The sequence below is a fragment of the Sinohyriopsis cumingii genome, chromosome 5, assembly GCF_028554795.1.
Source record: "Sinohyriopsis cumingii isolate HCF-2022 chromosome 5, ASM2855479v2, whole genome shotgun sequence".
Taxonomy (NCBI): domain Eukaryota; kingdom Metazoa; phylum Mollusca; class Bivalvia; order Unionida; family Unionidae; genus Sinohyriopsis; species Sinohyriopsis cumingii.
Window position 1 is genome coordinate 85,122,902 of NC_142965.1, and position 17,047 is coordinate 85,139,948.

Consider the following 17,047-nt stretch of genomic DNA (forward strand, 5'->3'; position numbering starts at 1 on the left):
CTACACAATCATCTACATATCATCTATGATTTCTCTGTCAGCTTGATTTTAGAACTGAAGTTTATCTACCTTTGTTTCAATCAGGTCTCAGATTTTGCACTTAATTGTTTAGTGTAAACTAAATTTGTCATGTTCTTTCTTACAAGCAAATAGAAATCAGTTTATACTGTTAAATCTGCAGTAATTGTTACTTTTATATTGTGGTAGTGGTCACAGTAGCCATTTCCATTTCCATTTCAAATTATGTTGTTTTTGTAACTAAATGTTTTCAGTACATGAATTTTATCAAAATATATGATTGATATATGGATTTTATCAACAAATATGATTGATGTATAAATTTATCAACAGATATGATTGATGTATGAATTAGTCCACAGATATGATTGATGTATGAATTAGTCAACAAATATGATTGATGAATGAATTAGTCAGCATATATGATGTATGAATTAGTCCACAGATATGATTGATGTATGAATTAGTCAACATATGTGATTGATGTATGAATTTGTCAACAGATATGATTGATGTATGAATTAGTCAACATATGTGATTGATGTATGAATTTGTCAACAGATATGATTGATGTATGAATTAGTCCACAGATATGATTGATGTATGAATTTATCAACAGATATGATTGATGTATGAATTAGTCAGCAGATATGATTGATGTATGAATTAGTCAACAAATATGATTGATGTATGAATTTATCAACAGATATGATTGATGTCTGAATTTATCAACATATATGATTGATGTATGAATTAGTCCACAGATATGATTGATGTATGAAGTAGTCAACATAGATGATGTATGAATTAGTCAACATATATGAAGTATGAATTAGTCAGCAGATATGACTGATGTATGAATTAGTCCACAGATATGATTGATGTTTGAATTTATCAACAGATATGATTGATGTATGAATTTATCAACAGATATGATTGATGTATGAATTAGTCAACAGATATGATTGATGTATGAATTAATCAACATATATGATGTATGAATTAGTCAACAGATATGATTGATGTATGAAGTAGTCAACAGATATGATGTATGAATTTGTCAGCAGATATGATGTATGAAATTTTCAACATATATCATTGATGTATGAAGTAGTCAACAAATATGATTGATATATGACGTAGTCAACATAGATGATGTATGAATTAGTCAACATATATGAAGTATGAATTAGTCAACATATGATTGATGTATGAATTAGTCAACAGATATGATTGATGTATGAATTAATCAACATGTATGATGTATGAATTAGTCAACAGATATGATTGATGTATGAAGTAGTCAACAGATATGATGTATGAATTTGTCAGCAGATATGATGTATGAAATTGTCAACATATATCATTGATGTAAGAAGTAGTCAACATATATGATTAATGTATGAAGTAGTCCACAGATATGATTGATGTATGAATTTGTCAATAGATATGATTGATGTATGAAGTAGTCAACATGTATGATTGATGTATGAATTAGTCAACAGATATGATTCATATATAGATTTTTGAACAAATATGATTAATATCTTGTTGTTCATCAGTATGTATGATGGTGCATTAGTGTGTCAAACATAAAATGCCATTGACCTTTTGGTTCAAAGCTTAATGTATATTCCATCAACATATATGATGCCATTATCATTTGGCATCCAGGCAAGTAGCATGAATACTTATTATCTGCCATTCTTGATGAAGGTTGGATAAATAATATCATGTAGTCTACTCCTCCCAGCCTGCTGAAGGATCCCTCTGGAACCTCCCTAACCTGCAGACTCCTTGGTCCAGAACCATTGGCTCCTCGCACAGCTTTAATCATTATTGTTCCTTGAACCAATGTTAAACCAATGTCACCATTGACCCTAGTAGCCTGGTTAAACCTCCCCATGAAGCTTGATGACTTCCTGTAGCAGCTATAAATACAATAACTGAGCTGCGTAATACATGAGCCATGTTTGAGGGTTAGTACCATGATATACTTCATGCATGCTTGTTCATGAATTGAATTTTATAAACACATTCAGTTATTATTATAATCATGTTCATACATGAATCTGTACAACAAAAAAATCAAACTGGATTATAAAAAGTTGAATATTGTTCATTTGTTCATTATGTACAGCATTTGATCAAATTCAGCTTGTCAGTCCATCAGTAAAATGTCCAACTTAAAACAGATTATGTTTGGTCTGATAGCATAGCACTATGTGACATAGGTCTGATTTTCTATAATTTTAGAATAAATTTGAAAACAATCAGTAAATTAAACAATTTTATCACATAGAATGGATGGCAAGAGAGGATAAAGTTTATCACATAGAATGGATTGCAAGAGAGGATAAAGTTTATCACATAGAATGGATGGCAAGAGAGGATAAAGTTTATCACATAGAATAGATGGTAAGAGAGGATAAAGTTTGAATTTTCATATACCTGAGTCAACAGCAGAAGATTACTTCTGTAACGAGGACAGTTTCCTGACAAAGGTTGTCTTCATTATCATGATGTTGAGAAAAATAGCATTATAAGTACTATGGACATGGTCAGATCCACAGCCTTAGAACTAAGGGTAAACAACCCCACCACTTCCTGCACTTTATGCAGTTATCAATGAATGAACAGAAGTCAGTATTTTGAAATCACTAGGTCTAAAACCATGCACCATTTGTAATGCTGTATGCGACAGTGAAACCCATTTACATTTATGCTCATATGCAATACAAAGGTACATCTGTGTCTACAATTCCTTTCATGCACAGTAAATAGATGATAGTGTTTCAGCATACAAGACATCACAAGTATCTGACCTGACAGTCATTGGGTTGACACTTTTTTATTTGGACAAAGCATGTTACTTTTGACAGCCAGCTCCAATATATATATATATATATATATATATATATATATATATATATATATATATATTTATCTGAGCTAGCTATCTCCTTACCATATGTATAAGCAAATATTTGTTAAATGAAAATTAGAGGGAAAGCTCCAAGAAACGTATAAATAAAACCGTTTCCACCAGAATTAATGGGTGATAAATTTATATGGTGAATTCTGTATAGGAAATTGTGCCATTTGCCAGAAATAATAAAAATAAAAATATAAATAATAATAATAATAATAATAATAATAATATATAATCACCATGTACAGTGAGGTAGATGAAGGAAGTTAGTTTATGTATAATCTCCCATATCTAGGGCAAAAAATGAGTCTGAAATGAGGTTCAATCTTGAGGCCTTGCAGTTAGGATTCCAGTCTAAAATGAGGTTCAATCTTGAGGTCTTGCAGTTAGGATTCCAGTCTAAAATGAGGTTCAATCTTGAGGCCTTGCAGTTAGGATTCCAGTCTGAAATGAGGTTCAATCTTGAGGCCTTGCAGTTAGGATTCCAGAGCATACAGCATGTGTACGTATCAGAATTTAGCTTGTCTGCAGATTGTGGTGTTCTGCCTGTAGACTCAATTGCTATGATCACACAACTTTCTGTCCAAGCAAGTGACATGGGAAGCCTTTGCATACCAGGATTCAAACTGGGTATCATCTTCTGGCATTTAGTCATGTTACACCAAAGTTACAGTTGAATACAACAACTAATGTGTGAAATATATGTCTTTAAAAACACTATCATTGCCTCAGTCACAGACAAGACAAGGAACCCCAGCATATTAGGATACAAATTGCACATGGTAATGTTATTCCAAAGTTTCATTTGAGTACATGACTGATGTAGAAGAGACATGATTCTCAAGAACCTGTGACAGGAAAAATCAAACCTAACATCACATCCCAAACATTCAAGGTACCAGAAAGTGATAGCTGTTTTACATGTGTATATTTCAGGAAAGTCAGAAAGCTAGTCAGGAAGCCTCAGAACAGTTATGTGCAATACAATATGACAGAGATCAACAGATTCAAGCTGTCCAAGAAGCCAACAAGGTCAGTAAACTAGGTCACATGTATCTGTTTTTATCTCACCTGTAATCACTTCATTGGTGGCATCTATGCTAGAAACTGCACAAGTTAAGCAATTTCTTAACTTATTTCTTGTTTAGATTCTTTAGTGGTTCATAATACCTTAGAAGTGCAACCACTACCTCCTAAATCCAGCCCTCCCAAGTTAAATTTTAGCTTTACAAAAGTTAAATGTTTTCTACCAACATATGTGGGAGATAAGAGTGATCTCCACAAGGATATAGGGATTGTCATCAAATTCCGACCAGGCTCCACTTACTAATTCTATTCTTGCTCTGAAGCATGCCCTTTTAGACACCTCACAAATATCCAGTATCAGTTGGTATTTTTCCACACTACTGAATAAGTTGGAGTATCATTTCTCAATCTTTTCTGTCTCAATGTTTTCTAATGTTATTGAAGCAGACTTGTCATACGATATACATATCAGCGCCTTTTTGTTATTGCTGCCATGGTAACTAGTACATTCATTAAGTAATATTCATGTGACTTTGCAGTCATTGACAGGATGTTATTATAGTGCACATAAATTTCTGTAGATTGTAAGTTAATGCTAGGCTATTTGGTCACTGACGGCATAATATTACAGACCAGGAATATCAGGTAGATAATTCCTAATGATGTTTATTTTGTTTATTAGATTCCACATCATGATGCTTGGATGATCTCACCTTTCTATTTTGCTCTGTATTCACAGGTGTCAATATAAACTCAACATAATGGCCAGGATTAAGTGCTGTGACTGGATAAGGATAATCAGAAGTATGTCTGGAATGTTTGGGATCCATTTCAGGGACAGACATGTAACATGCAAGATTGAATGGAGAATCATGGGTCTACAGGCAAATAGCACATCAGTGAAAGAGGATGATGCCATTAGTAGTACTACTATTGATTCTGCATTGGTACAGCATCCTATCTATACGTACTATGACAGCTGAGGTAGAGCAACAGTGCTTAACACCAGCTTAGACATGGTTCATCCGATGCAGTTTGGACTTGTATGCAATCCAGTATCTCTTATCCATGCCAGCATCATGAATCTCGATTGGAAAATTTTCAGTGGTACTGTTAAGACAACCCGTCTATACTTCGTATGATATTCAAAGTAGATCAGCAGTGGTAAACACCAGCTCAGACATGGCCTCACCTAATGCAGGGAGGGACAGGCTGATTAACCTGCCCCCAAATGGAATGACCCTGTTCAGTCGAGACCTGACTCTGCCTTTAGATATAGATTGCTCATGGTCAATGCCAATGCTGATCCAGGCTTCAGATATGCCTGAGGGGACCACTTATGATAATCTAATGTCATATATTCTGTTCTGGCATAATAACATAGGCACTCACAGGGAAGAGTCATCCACTACAGTGTCAGATGGTCTCATGTCAGTCCATTTCCAGTTTAGTGCCATTGTGTCCTGTTCCTACTATCTCCCCAGGGCAATCTATAGCCACGATTTACCGGTTACTTTATGTATCTTTTGCAGTCCAATGCCTTCAACAACGAATGTTGAATGGCACCATAATGATCTGTCACGATGTTCCAGTCCTGGTTGCCCAGACATAGAGCGATGCAATGATAGGTATTTTGACCTTGGCACTGAAAGAAGAAAATGATGGCTGAGTTCCATCAGTACTGGACTTTGTCATCTTATGCCAGAGGGTATGGGTGATTATTATCCAATATCACATATCCCAGCCTGGCACCATAACACTGGCTGCAGTATTGCCGATCACATGGATTCTACCCAGCATAGGCACATGTTGGTCCATGGCTAATGGTATAACTGTCCCTAGGTACCACAGCAGACCCATGCCAGTATAGTACCACATTATTCAAGTACCATGACAGACCCAGGTTCCAAAAGAGACCCATTCTGGTTCATGGCCAGTTTTATACCTCAGTTTGAACCATGGTAGATCTGTTTGTAGACCATCAGACTTTTAATAAGAGTTGTTGGTTCAATACCTTGGGATAAATTTATCCAGCCTTGGGATAAATTATCTATTTGGTACTGTGTTTCAAAAATACCTTAAAAACCAAAACAAAAGAGAAAACAATAAAGATAAAGGTAATATTTATGTACTAGTTCAAACCCATGTACCATTAGGAACCATTTCAGTCCATAACATGTTTATAGTCCATGACTTTTATGAATCCGTCCAAGTCCTTTCCATCATGGACCCATATCATATGGCTTCATGGTATGTTCTGACATTTAAGGACTTATATACCTATTCAGGGCACTTCCCTCTGGTTTGAACATCAGTTTCAGGGTTTTGAAACGTATTATGAACAGAATAATGTTGCTCTTACAGCCACCTCCACATCAGTGATTTCCATCTTTCTGGCCAACTTTCTTTAGAAGTACCAGGGTCTCTCCTCCTCAAGAACATGTCTTGAAATGATCTCAATGTAGTCTTCAATCCTCACAAGAATCACATCTCAGGCCAAGAATTCCTTGCCATTTGTGTCTCCACCTTATGGTGGTATCTTGGTATCCTGGGCCTATAAAGCCCTTGCAAAGGATTTGGTTGTCCCATTGGTGACCAAAACTTGGCCTGCAGGAACAACTAAACCAATTTCAGTAAATGGGAGAACCAAGCTTGGTTTATGCCAGGTGTTTCCTTGGATGTCCATCCTCAGAGAATCACAGTTTTGTACAGATGTCATCACAGAAAGCTGGGATGCACACTCCCTAACATCATTTCTAGAAGCCAGTGGATTGTGACCTCAGGACTGAATTTTACACATCAGTATTCTAGTGATGAATACTGTAGTGACAGCATTTCATATGTGATGGAGCTGCTATATGGAAAGACACACCATTCAGTCTGACGACTCCACTGTGCTGAATTATACGAGAAGGCGAGGGACAACCAGATCCCCAGACTTCTGCCTCCTGGCATGTGATTTTCTAAGGTGGTGTCATCAACAAAAAATTCAGTCAAGTCTTTCATATTATGGGCAGGCAAAATGTATTAGCAGACTCATCGAGAGTCACTTAATCTAAACTGATTGATTGCTTCACCCCTTGGTATTTTGTTAAATTTGTACAAGCTGGGATCACCCACTTATTGATCTATTTGACACAATGTGGAACACAAACTCCCAACCTTTGTCGCTCCAGATCCAGATCCAAAGACTTGGGCAGTGAAAACTTTTTCCAATGATTGGAATGGTATGACCTCCTACAGTTATCGTCCAACACTTTTGATCCCAAAGATCTTGTAGAAAGAGAAGGAATTGGAGTGCCATCTTGGCCTGATTGCTCCCCTAAAGGAGGAAAATCAATGAAAAGTAACTTGTTCAATTGGGCAGTGGGAATTTTAAGGAAATCATGGCTGTTTCTCATCTGCTTAAACAACCTTGACACCAGGACTTTATCTGAACCCAGATCTGTTGAACATGCATATATAAATTATATCAAACAAGTCATTAAGGGCAAACATCTCTCAGAACAAGTAGTGGAGAGAATCACTTGGGGGAGGAGGCCTACCACTTTGAAAGTGTATGAGTAATGAATAATTTTCTCAGTGGTTTGAGCAAGGTCTACTTCAGGCATCATTATCCCAGATAGCTGACTTTCCTCTCTTGCTTTTTAAAGTGAATGAGTGATAAAATTGTTGCTGCATATGGCAGATAGCTCTCCGACCAGCTGGTGACCTTTGACCTGTCATGACTGAAGGTTTTAGACCTGTTTCCAGAAGGGGATCTACCATCGGTTATGACAGGGTTGAATAATGTACCATTTGAACCGCTGTCTAGAGTATCATTGGTTCAGTTCTTGTATAGGACCTGGCCATTCTAGCTATAGCAGGAAGGATCAGTGTGCCTTATCAGTCGACCTGAGCTATCTACAGTTCCATCAGGATGGTTTGATTTCACAAGATGACCCCAACTTTCATTACTGAGAACAGGCTTCCACATATGGCATTCTGTCTTTAGTGGTGACCTCTTTTAGGTTCGACTCTTCATGTGATGCTGAGTTGGTACAAAGAGGGAGACCTTGTCTGTTATTACCAGTGAAAGAGGGATATATTTCAGCTCAGCCTTATTGCCCTGGATAAGATGGATTATTCACTCTGCATACAGAGAACTAATCCAAGATTTAAATACTATTATTATAAATTCTCTCCTGAGTAGTTGCCACCAGCATTGAATTCAAATGCAACTGTTCTTTAATTGATATTATACTAACCATGGGATGGAGATTAGAGACAACATTTTCTAGCTTGGCCTCTGAGATCTTTCATCCCAGAGGGCTCAGATTGTCTTGTGGGACCTATAGCAGCAACACAACAGACATTATTTCCAGGTCTTTGGCAGTTTCTTAGTGATATGTCTCAGTGGTTTCTGTGAGATCTGCAGTGGAAAATTTGTTCTTGGTCAGCCGCATCAAGGTATATGGAGTCACTACTCCAGGATTGTTATATCTCATGAGTTAAAGCTGCCTCATATGCCTTTAGTGGGAATGAAGATGGGCCTTTTAAGGGGTAAGGCGATGTAACTTGCTCCACATTCTATCTATTCTTAAAAGGTATTATGATCAGGTTTTGTATTGAAGTTTTGCTCTAGTTGACTATTGTCAGTTCATGCATTATTGCATTAAAATAGTCAAAAGTCACCAGTGATTAATTTTGTAGTTTGAAAATTTAAATACCTAACTCAATAAAATGTGGTACAAGTATTAAAACAATACAAAATGTTTTGGTTCATTGGTCACATGACTTGTATAGTGACATTGCTTACATCATGGTGCCACTGGATGTACATTGAAGATTTTGACTTGTGCTGAATGAGGTACATGGTTTTGTATCAAAGGCACCACTGTACTAAACTTCAGTAATCTCTCTAAAGCATGATTAAGAAATTTCCAAAATAATCCATTTATAATGATTGCAATAATAATGAAGTGGTACATGTTTATTTAGCCACAGTAATTGTGCTAATTTTATCCTGTCCATGGTGATTAAAAGGAATAATGTATTAGAACAATGGGGTACTGGCATTGCCTCTTTACATAAACAGTTAATTGGTTGGCATTTCTGTCAGAAAACAAAAGAGGAGCTGCCAAAACAACCAGTCTGCCAAAGTCGGAAGTGGAGTACATAATTAATTGGACTGATCATGTTGTAGTTGTTTTATATATAAAATTTTAACCTCAATTTTGGTAATTTTTTAAAATAAATATGTGACATTTTTGGTAATAATTTGCTGGTGATGTGCCTAATACATTTATAAATATTTATTAAACATGTCTTTTCATATAAATTACATCACTTTGTTGGATTGTTTAAATCACTGAAAACAGTAAATCTCGAGTGCATGAAACAAAGTAAATAAAACAGCAATGTATGTATAGCTAAAAGAATGAGGTTTGATAAAAACCATGAATAAATCAAAATCTGCATCTAATATATTTAGGAATAAACTAGGATACAAGTGAAGCTAAGCACGATATGCGATGTGTAGGTACTGTTCACTATAGTACAGGTCTTCTGGTAAACGTTAAGTGGCCTGCAAATTATGATGTCTTTATTTGTCTTAATTTACTTAATGTTGCAGAAATCAGAAAATATGTACATGCAAAATAAATAACATACAACCAATTAGTAGTTTATAGTTGTTTATTGACATCATAATTTAACAAGTACTGGTTACTGCTGTATGACAAATGGTTAATATTGCCAATTTTGTGTCTCTGAGTATTCGGATACTGAAAATATTACATTTGTTCTGTCCATATAAGTCTTGGGAGACACAATTTTTATTCTTTCCTGTCCCAGGACTTGACATTGTTATGGTAGCAGCACAGAGTCTGATTTACATTTTGTAGGATGTCCAGCCTGATGGTTTGGTGTTTGAAATTTGCCAAAGCATTATGGGATGGCGGATCGGGTTCTTTGTTGTTTGCGGTCTTTTCTCCTTCAGAGCATTATGGAATGGCAGATCAGGTTGTTTGCTATTTACAGTCCATGATTTGCTGGATCATTATGGGATGGCTGATCAGTTTCTTTGATGTTCTTACTTTGGAATCTAGATATTATTATGGGATTGCAGGTCAGATAGCTAGCTGTTCACAAGCTGTGATCTGCAAGAACATTATATGATGGCAGATCAGGTTGCTTGCTGTTCATGATCTGTGATCTGCTACAGCATTATGGGGTGGCAAATCAGACTGTTTGCTGTTCATGATTTGCAATCATCTGGAGCACAGGTTGTTTGCTGTGTAAAATACGTATAAGGATTGAGTGATTTAACATGTAAGAACGTCTATACCTTTGTGGATCATGTAAAGCATATGGTGCTAATTTATTCTTTACTTATTATGACAAGCTCTGACCCAGTGTTAAAGTATTTAAAGCTTCTGAATTCACTCTGTAAATTGGCCTTATTAATGTTTCAGGTTGCGGAGAAGAGAAAAACACTGTTGGATGAGCTTGCCATCAAATACCAAAAGGATTGTGATGTTCATCGCGAACAGATGCTCAAGATGGAGCACTCCTATGATGCTGAGGTCAAAATGCTCAAGCAAAAGTTGGAAGAGGAGAAGGTCAGTACTCATTTGGGTACTTGTACATTTTTTGCAGTAATTTTTTCCCCATCTCAGTACTCCTGTGATGTCAATATAAAAAGCATGGGCAGAAGTTGAAGAACAGTTGTCAGTACTCAGTTGACCTTTGGTCAGTTGTATTGGATGAAGCATTGTAACAATGTAGAGGTGAAAATACTCATTGTTCAAGTAGAATGCCTTGTATATTGCCCAAACTTATCTTGATTTCTTTAACTGCTCCAAAGAGGATATAGAAAAGATTTTGGCTTAACATTTGACATCACACAATCACAACCGGGGTATAAAACACGGCCAGCTTATAATGGTTTGTGTTGATTATCAGAGCACCATCGAAACAAAGCATTTGAAGAGGGCAAAAGATAAGTAGGGTGATTAAATTTTTCATTTGCTCTTACATGATTGACCAGCAAATCAGGGTCTATGCTGTTTGCTTAAATACAAACTTAGAACGCCTCGGATGTGGGAGGTCATGGGTTCGATCCCTGGCCAAGTCATACCAAAGGCTTACAAAAATGGTACTAACAGCTGCTTCGCTTGGCACTCAGCATTAAGAGGTTAGTGTTATGACTGGTCAGCCTGGTGTCAGTATAATGTGACTGGGTGGGACATCATGCTACATGTCTGCGGCATGATGTCCCATTGCTAGACATCACTATAAACTGCCACACTGCATATATTGTAGCGATATGACTGAAATATTGCTAAAGCTACATTAAAAATCCAAATCACACACACACACACACACACACACACACACACAAAAAAAAACTTAAGAATAAACAATGTAGACCCTGATCTGATCACGCATAATGTGATAGCATAGCTAAGGTTAAGTTGTTTGCAACTGGATGGGCACTGTCTTCTGAGGGTTTGTATTTGTTAGCTCACAGGTCAAAGTGAACATAATTTTATGTCATGCATTGTGCATTGTCCATCATGCATCATGCATAATCCATCATGTGTTTGCAATTGTTATTTTCAACTTCTTTGCAAAAACCATTGAACCAGTTTAAACCAAATTTGAAAGAGTGTCATGGAAAATTATCCTTCAGGCTGTACAAATTATGATGATCTGCTAACAAATTTAGCCATTGTTACTAAAAACAAAGATGAACTTTCAACAACTTCTTACGATAACTAAATATAATTCCAATTTTTATAAATTGATTGCATTTTCTTCGCTTTGATTGGATGTAAACGATCATGTGATATTGATCTGGAATTTTTTACACATTGATAAATTCTGCGGACTACTTTTGATTCCCTTTTACCAGATCATTTGATGTGAAGTTTTATCTATATCAACACCTTACACCCTAATAATAATAATAACAACAAGCTCCCACCCACCCACTCCTGTGATTTCCAATCTAAAATGACAGGCTACAGCTTAAAAGCGACCATTAGAAGTTAAAACAATGTAATTGCACAGACCTTCCTGCACTCTGACACTCACCCCTTTTGACGAAGAAAGCATACGACAGGCTTTAGAAGCCGATCTTTGGAAATTGTTGCATTTCTCCACGATAACATGTTACAACAGCGATTATTAAAGGTCAGGGTCATATGTCAACCAAGGGATGTCACTAAAAATGCACACTATTTTACTTTTGAAAGATCGAAATGCGTAGAACATAACGACATTGCTATAACAACACGTGCTATTAGCAAGCGTAATTTAAAAAAACAAAACAAAGGAATATTCCTAGTTTGACCGCAGCAACCATTTTTTATATATTAAAATAATGATCATAACAGTATATCACTGGCATGACCCGCTATGACATTCAACCCCATATCATTGTATAAAGAATCGATGGATCTTGGCCAGCAAAGATAGGTCTATGTATTCTATCGCAGTTAAGAGACTAATGAAAGAAAACTTTGATGTACATAAAAGTAAATGTTTTGTTGGTTAAATCTGCTGATCTGATGTTAGAAAGGAAGTAAATTGGAAATATAAAGATTAAATGATCATGGTTGGATATTTATCGATGTGTAACTTTTACCTTTGGACTTTATTTACTTTGTGAGTGATTAGGTAAAATTTACACATCAATAAATACCCAACCATGATAATTTAATCCTATAATAATTTTGACCAGAATTGACAGCATCAAGATGTAAAATTTCTTAATTATGTACAGTTGATGCACCTATTTCATCAAATACAGTAACTGCTATTAAAAATATAAAAACTTTCAGATTACTTCACAACAATTGCTAAACAGAATTTTACAAGATTAAACACAAAGAATTCTAGCAGAAAGTCTTTCATATTTGTACAAATGATGAAGATCCATTTCAAGTAACTTTTCAGGAACTGCTTATCACCAGAATTTGACCTTTGACAGCATTGTGGCATGAAGTCATTTCAAGTCTGTAAAATTATGCAGATTTGTCATCAAATATCACTATTGTTAAAAAAAAAATAAAAAAACAATACAACGACTTCCCAATTACCACTAAACAGAATTGGACCGAATTTAGCAAAAACCATCATGGTATGAAGGCTTTCAGGTTTGTACCAATTATGCCAAGCTGCCATCATATATGGCAGCTATTACCAAAAGATGATAAAGCTTTAAACAACTCAAAACCACTAAACAGAGGTTAATAAAATTTGAAAGAAAGCCACCTGGCATCAAAGCCTCTTCGTTTTTACAAATGATGTCAGTCTTGCATCAAACTTAGCCACCAGTACGATAAATAGGAAATCTTAAAACAAATTCCTAAAATTTGACAGAGTTTTACTGAATATGGTGCAAAGCATTATGGCATAATACCTTTCATGTTTTTTAATATGATGCCAATCCTTCAATAAATGTGAACACTGTTACTAAAGCAAAAACCTTTAAACAACTTCATAAAAACTAATGAACAGATTTGATAAAGATGACAAAAGGTTCCAGCATGATGGCTTTAAATCTGTCCAAATGATGCAGGTCTCCCAGAAAATAATGGGTACCATTACTTAAAAAAGAAAAAAGAATTATTCTCACAAACTGCTGAACAGAATTAAAGTAAGTATGATAGAAATCATCCTGACAAGAAGGCCATTCAGTTTGGTACAAATGACACCTATAGGTCAGATATGACTGCCACTTAAAAAACAACCCACCTCCAAAGAAACTTGTAGTGACTTCTCAAAAACCACACAGAAGAATTTGATCAAATTTGGCCAAAAGAATCCATTGTAGTTTAAATGCTTTTCACATCATTAATGATGCTGATCCACAGTCAAATATGGCCACAAATAATAAAAAATAAAAAAGTCCTTTTGTTAATTTATTGCAAAAGAACTCTCAGCAGTACTGAACTAAAGCTGACAGCAAGCATCTTGGCATAAAGATTATCGAACAAAGATGTTGATGGATGAGAGGACAAAATTAGAGCAGCCTTTAGTAAATTGTTTTCATAACATATATAATGAATATAATAAAAGAAATTTCAACAGAAAGCCTTCTACAGACCCTGATGTCTTGAGCAGCTGATCATGTTTTGGCTATTAAGCAGATGTCAGCTAGGTGAGCACTCGCAATCCCACTTAAGCCTTTTGTTCTTAAATGAGCTAAAAGGGTTCAAATTTTCTTTAAGCAGAACTTTAAGTTATCTGAAATGAAGAAATTTCCTTATTTGGATGACTTAATATTTCAAATCAATTTCAAAGTGCTTCAGATTGCTATTTTTAATTCTGCAGAAGAGGTCAACAGAGTTAGAGAGGCTAAAACCTGTGGTTGAAGAGTTACAGGCTAAAGTTTCCTCCCTTGAGGAAAAGAATGGCTGGTTGGAAAGAAGACTGAATGAAACAGAGGTAATCCTTGTGTTTTGGCTGTGAAAATACCATATACTAAATGTCGATAAAATAGCAATTCTAAAATGACAGGATTCAAGGCATATAAAAGATCTAATGATTAGATTGCAGTTTACATAAATGTACTTGCAGTTACAGAATATGTTCATCTGTGTGGTATTGTATCAGTTTAGTTGTCAGAAATTCTCTTTAAATTTACAAGCAGTAAGTGTTTGCAGTGAAAATAATTACAAATACCACATCAGATGAACATTTTTACAATATTTTTGTTTAGTTTGAGGGTTTATTAAGAAATTTTATTACTGAATGTAAGGTTACTTTAAGAGTCCTGGAGTATCTGTTGAATAAGTGATGTTCTTTAACACAGTCTACATGTGTGAATCTCCGGCCGAGTCATACCAAAGACTTACAGAAATGATACTAACAGCTGCCTCGCTTGGCGCTCGGCATTAAGAGGTTATTGTTAGGACTGGTCGGCCCGGTGTCAGGATAATGTGACTGGGTGGGACATCATGCCACATGTCTGCGGCATGATGCCCAGTGCTAGACATCACTAAAAGTGCCACACTGCAGACATCGTAGCGATATGACTAAAAAATTGTTAAAGCTACATTAAAAATCCAAATCACACACACACACATACGTGTGTGAAACCAACCAATTTTAATCATGAATATGACACTGCAAGGGAAACAACTCATTGCAGGTGATTTGGACTGCTTCCTCTCACTGTGAAGCATGTGTGGTATATTTTTTATTGAACCTGCTTTGGTGGAAGCTTGACATAGTTATCAGTTTGGGGTCTTTATGCATCTCCATTTGCACATCTGTCTTCCCGACATACATACTCTCTGCATCCATCTACATGCTGGATTAACCTCAATCTTAAAGTATTGTTCCTTCATTTTTATTTCAATACCATTTTTTTAACCCATCCTCTTCAGATTTGGAATAAAACTTAAGGATGCACTTAACTTTATCTCCTATTATGTTGGTTTATGGGTTATCCTTAGGGTGCGAGTTTATCCTTTTTTCAAAGTGTTTACCCATTCAGTGAGAGATTATAGTTTTTTTCTTTTGTTATACTTCAGTAATTTGGTCAGTTTTTCAAGCACGTTGGTCATAGAGTTATTTTTTTGGTCTACCTCAGCTTCTTATGTCATGCAAATTGGTTTCTGGATGCATCTTGTTGGGTAAAGTACCAAATCATTAACATAAAGTTTGCTTGGCCTAGAATCCAAGCTTCATTAAGCTTAATGTTTGCATTTTGGTCAGTTTCTTAGTACTCTTGGTCATTTAGATTGATATGTCAGTGTATTTTGGTATGTGCAAATTCCTTTTTACCAAAGGAAGGTTAATATGACCTATATTTCATTTTGAAATTTAAAGGTGGGCTCGACATGCAGGCTTTGGCCAGCTTTTTGTATCTATATGAGAAATCCTTGTGGGACACTGCATGTCACATTCCTACATGTGTGTAATCATGTTTTCCATTGTGGAACAATGATAAGGAATAAAGCTTTATCCATTGGACTGTTGTCTTTAATTAGCTGACCTTCTGCTAATCATATTGCACACAGACTGGCATAAAAAAAACCCTGATTTCCATCATCACTAAAGCATTATTTCACAATAAACATAACAGCAAAACATTTACATCCTAAAATGTGCATTGGATGAAGTTAGTGTATTGCCAACATTATCTTTGGCACCAATTGATCTTGCTATTGATTTTTAAGTCATTTTTCAAGTTTAAAAAAAAGTCATTTTTGCAATTGTTATATTTTAATCCCCTCTTCTTGTTATTATTTAGGAAATGAAAATCAATTCTGTATCAAGTTAAATTGAGGGCTATTTCATTAATTTTATTCTTGTTTAATTTTAGAGATATGAGTGGATTAGTTTTTGATCTGTTTTGTATCACTCTGGAAGCTATCATCTGTACATAATTCAGATTATGTATATTGTCATTACCTGAGCAGTCTTATTGGCTGTCCTTTGTATGCTGGTGCATGCTTAAGCATTTATGGTTTATCGTATTTACTGTATATGTTGGGACATCATATTTGTTAGGATACCATAAATTAATTTTGAAAGTAATTTTTTTTTTCCCTCACTTTTTTTCGAGTTGTAAGTTGTAGGACGCCTTTCAAATCATTCGAAAATTAAGTGTCAGTTAATGCAATCCAACTGAAATTTTATTTAAAAAAATATAAAACTGTACTTGAGATAGAACTCTTTAATCCACTGCATCATCATCTCATTAATTAATCTCCTGCACACGTACAGTCCATTCTTTCGGTGCAGGAATATTTTTCTTTAACTTCCTGATACAGTGAAAAATTATCAGTAGAGGGAACACATCACCTGAAGTGGAAACTGCAATGACTAAAGTCAGATTTTTTTCACAAAATCTGCATCAGTTGTGTTAACTCTCACATTTTTGACCCCCCCCCCCCATCTTATCGTCAGTCCATCCAGGAATGAGATCAAAGTACACTAGAATTTCATCCATGTTAATGATCATATTGTTGGCAAAATCATCTGCTTCTCTTCTGACCTTCACAAATTCATCAAATGATTTCATTTTCTCCAACTTATCTTAGTGATGCTGGGTCATTGATGTCCATCCAT

At 35.5% G+C, this 17,047-nt stretch overlaps 1 protein-coding gene across 1 annotated transcript in view; it reads left to right on the top strand.

Annotated features, from left to right (window-relative positions):
* The window catches only part of LOC149799658 (GRIP1-associated protein 1-like), a 97,138-nt gene that overhangs the window by 41,768 nt on the left and 38,323 nt on the right, over positions 1 to 17,047 (top strand). Inside the window, exons 16-18 of the mRNA XM_089959016.1 lie at positions 3,887 to 3,982; positions 10,432 to 10,578; positions 14,300 to 14,413. Coding sequence (XP_089815142.1) covers positions 3,887 to 3,982; positions 10,432 to 10,578; positions 14,300 to 14,413 — 357 coding nt within the window. The remainder of the gene's footprint in view (positions 1 to 3,886; positions 3,983 to 10,431; positions 10,579 to 14,299; positions 14,414 to 17,047) is intronic.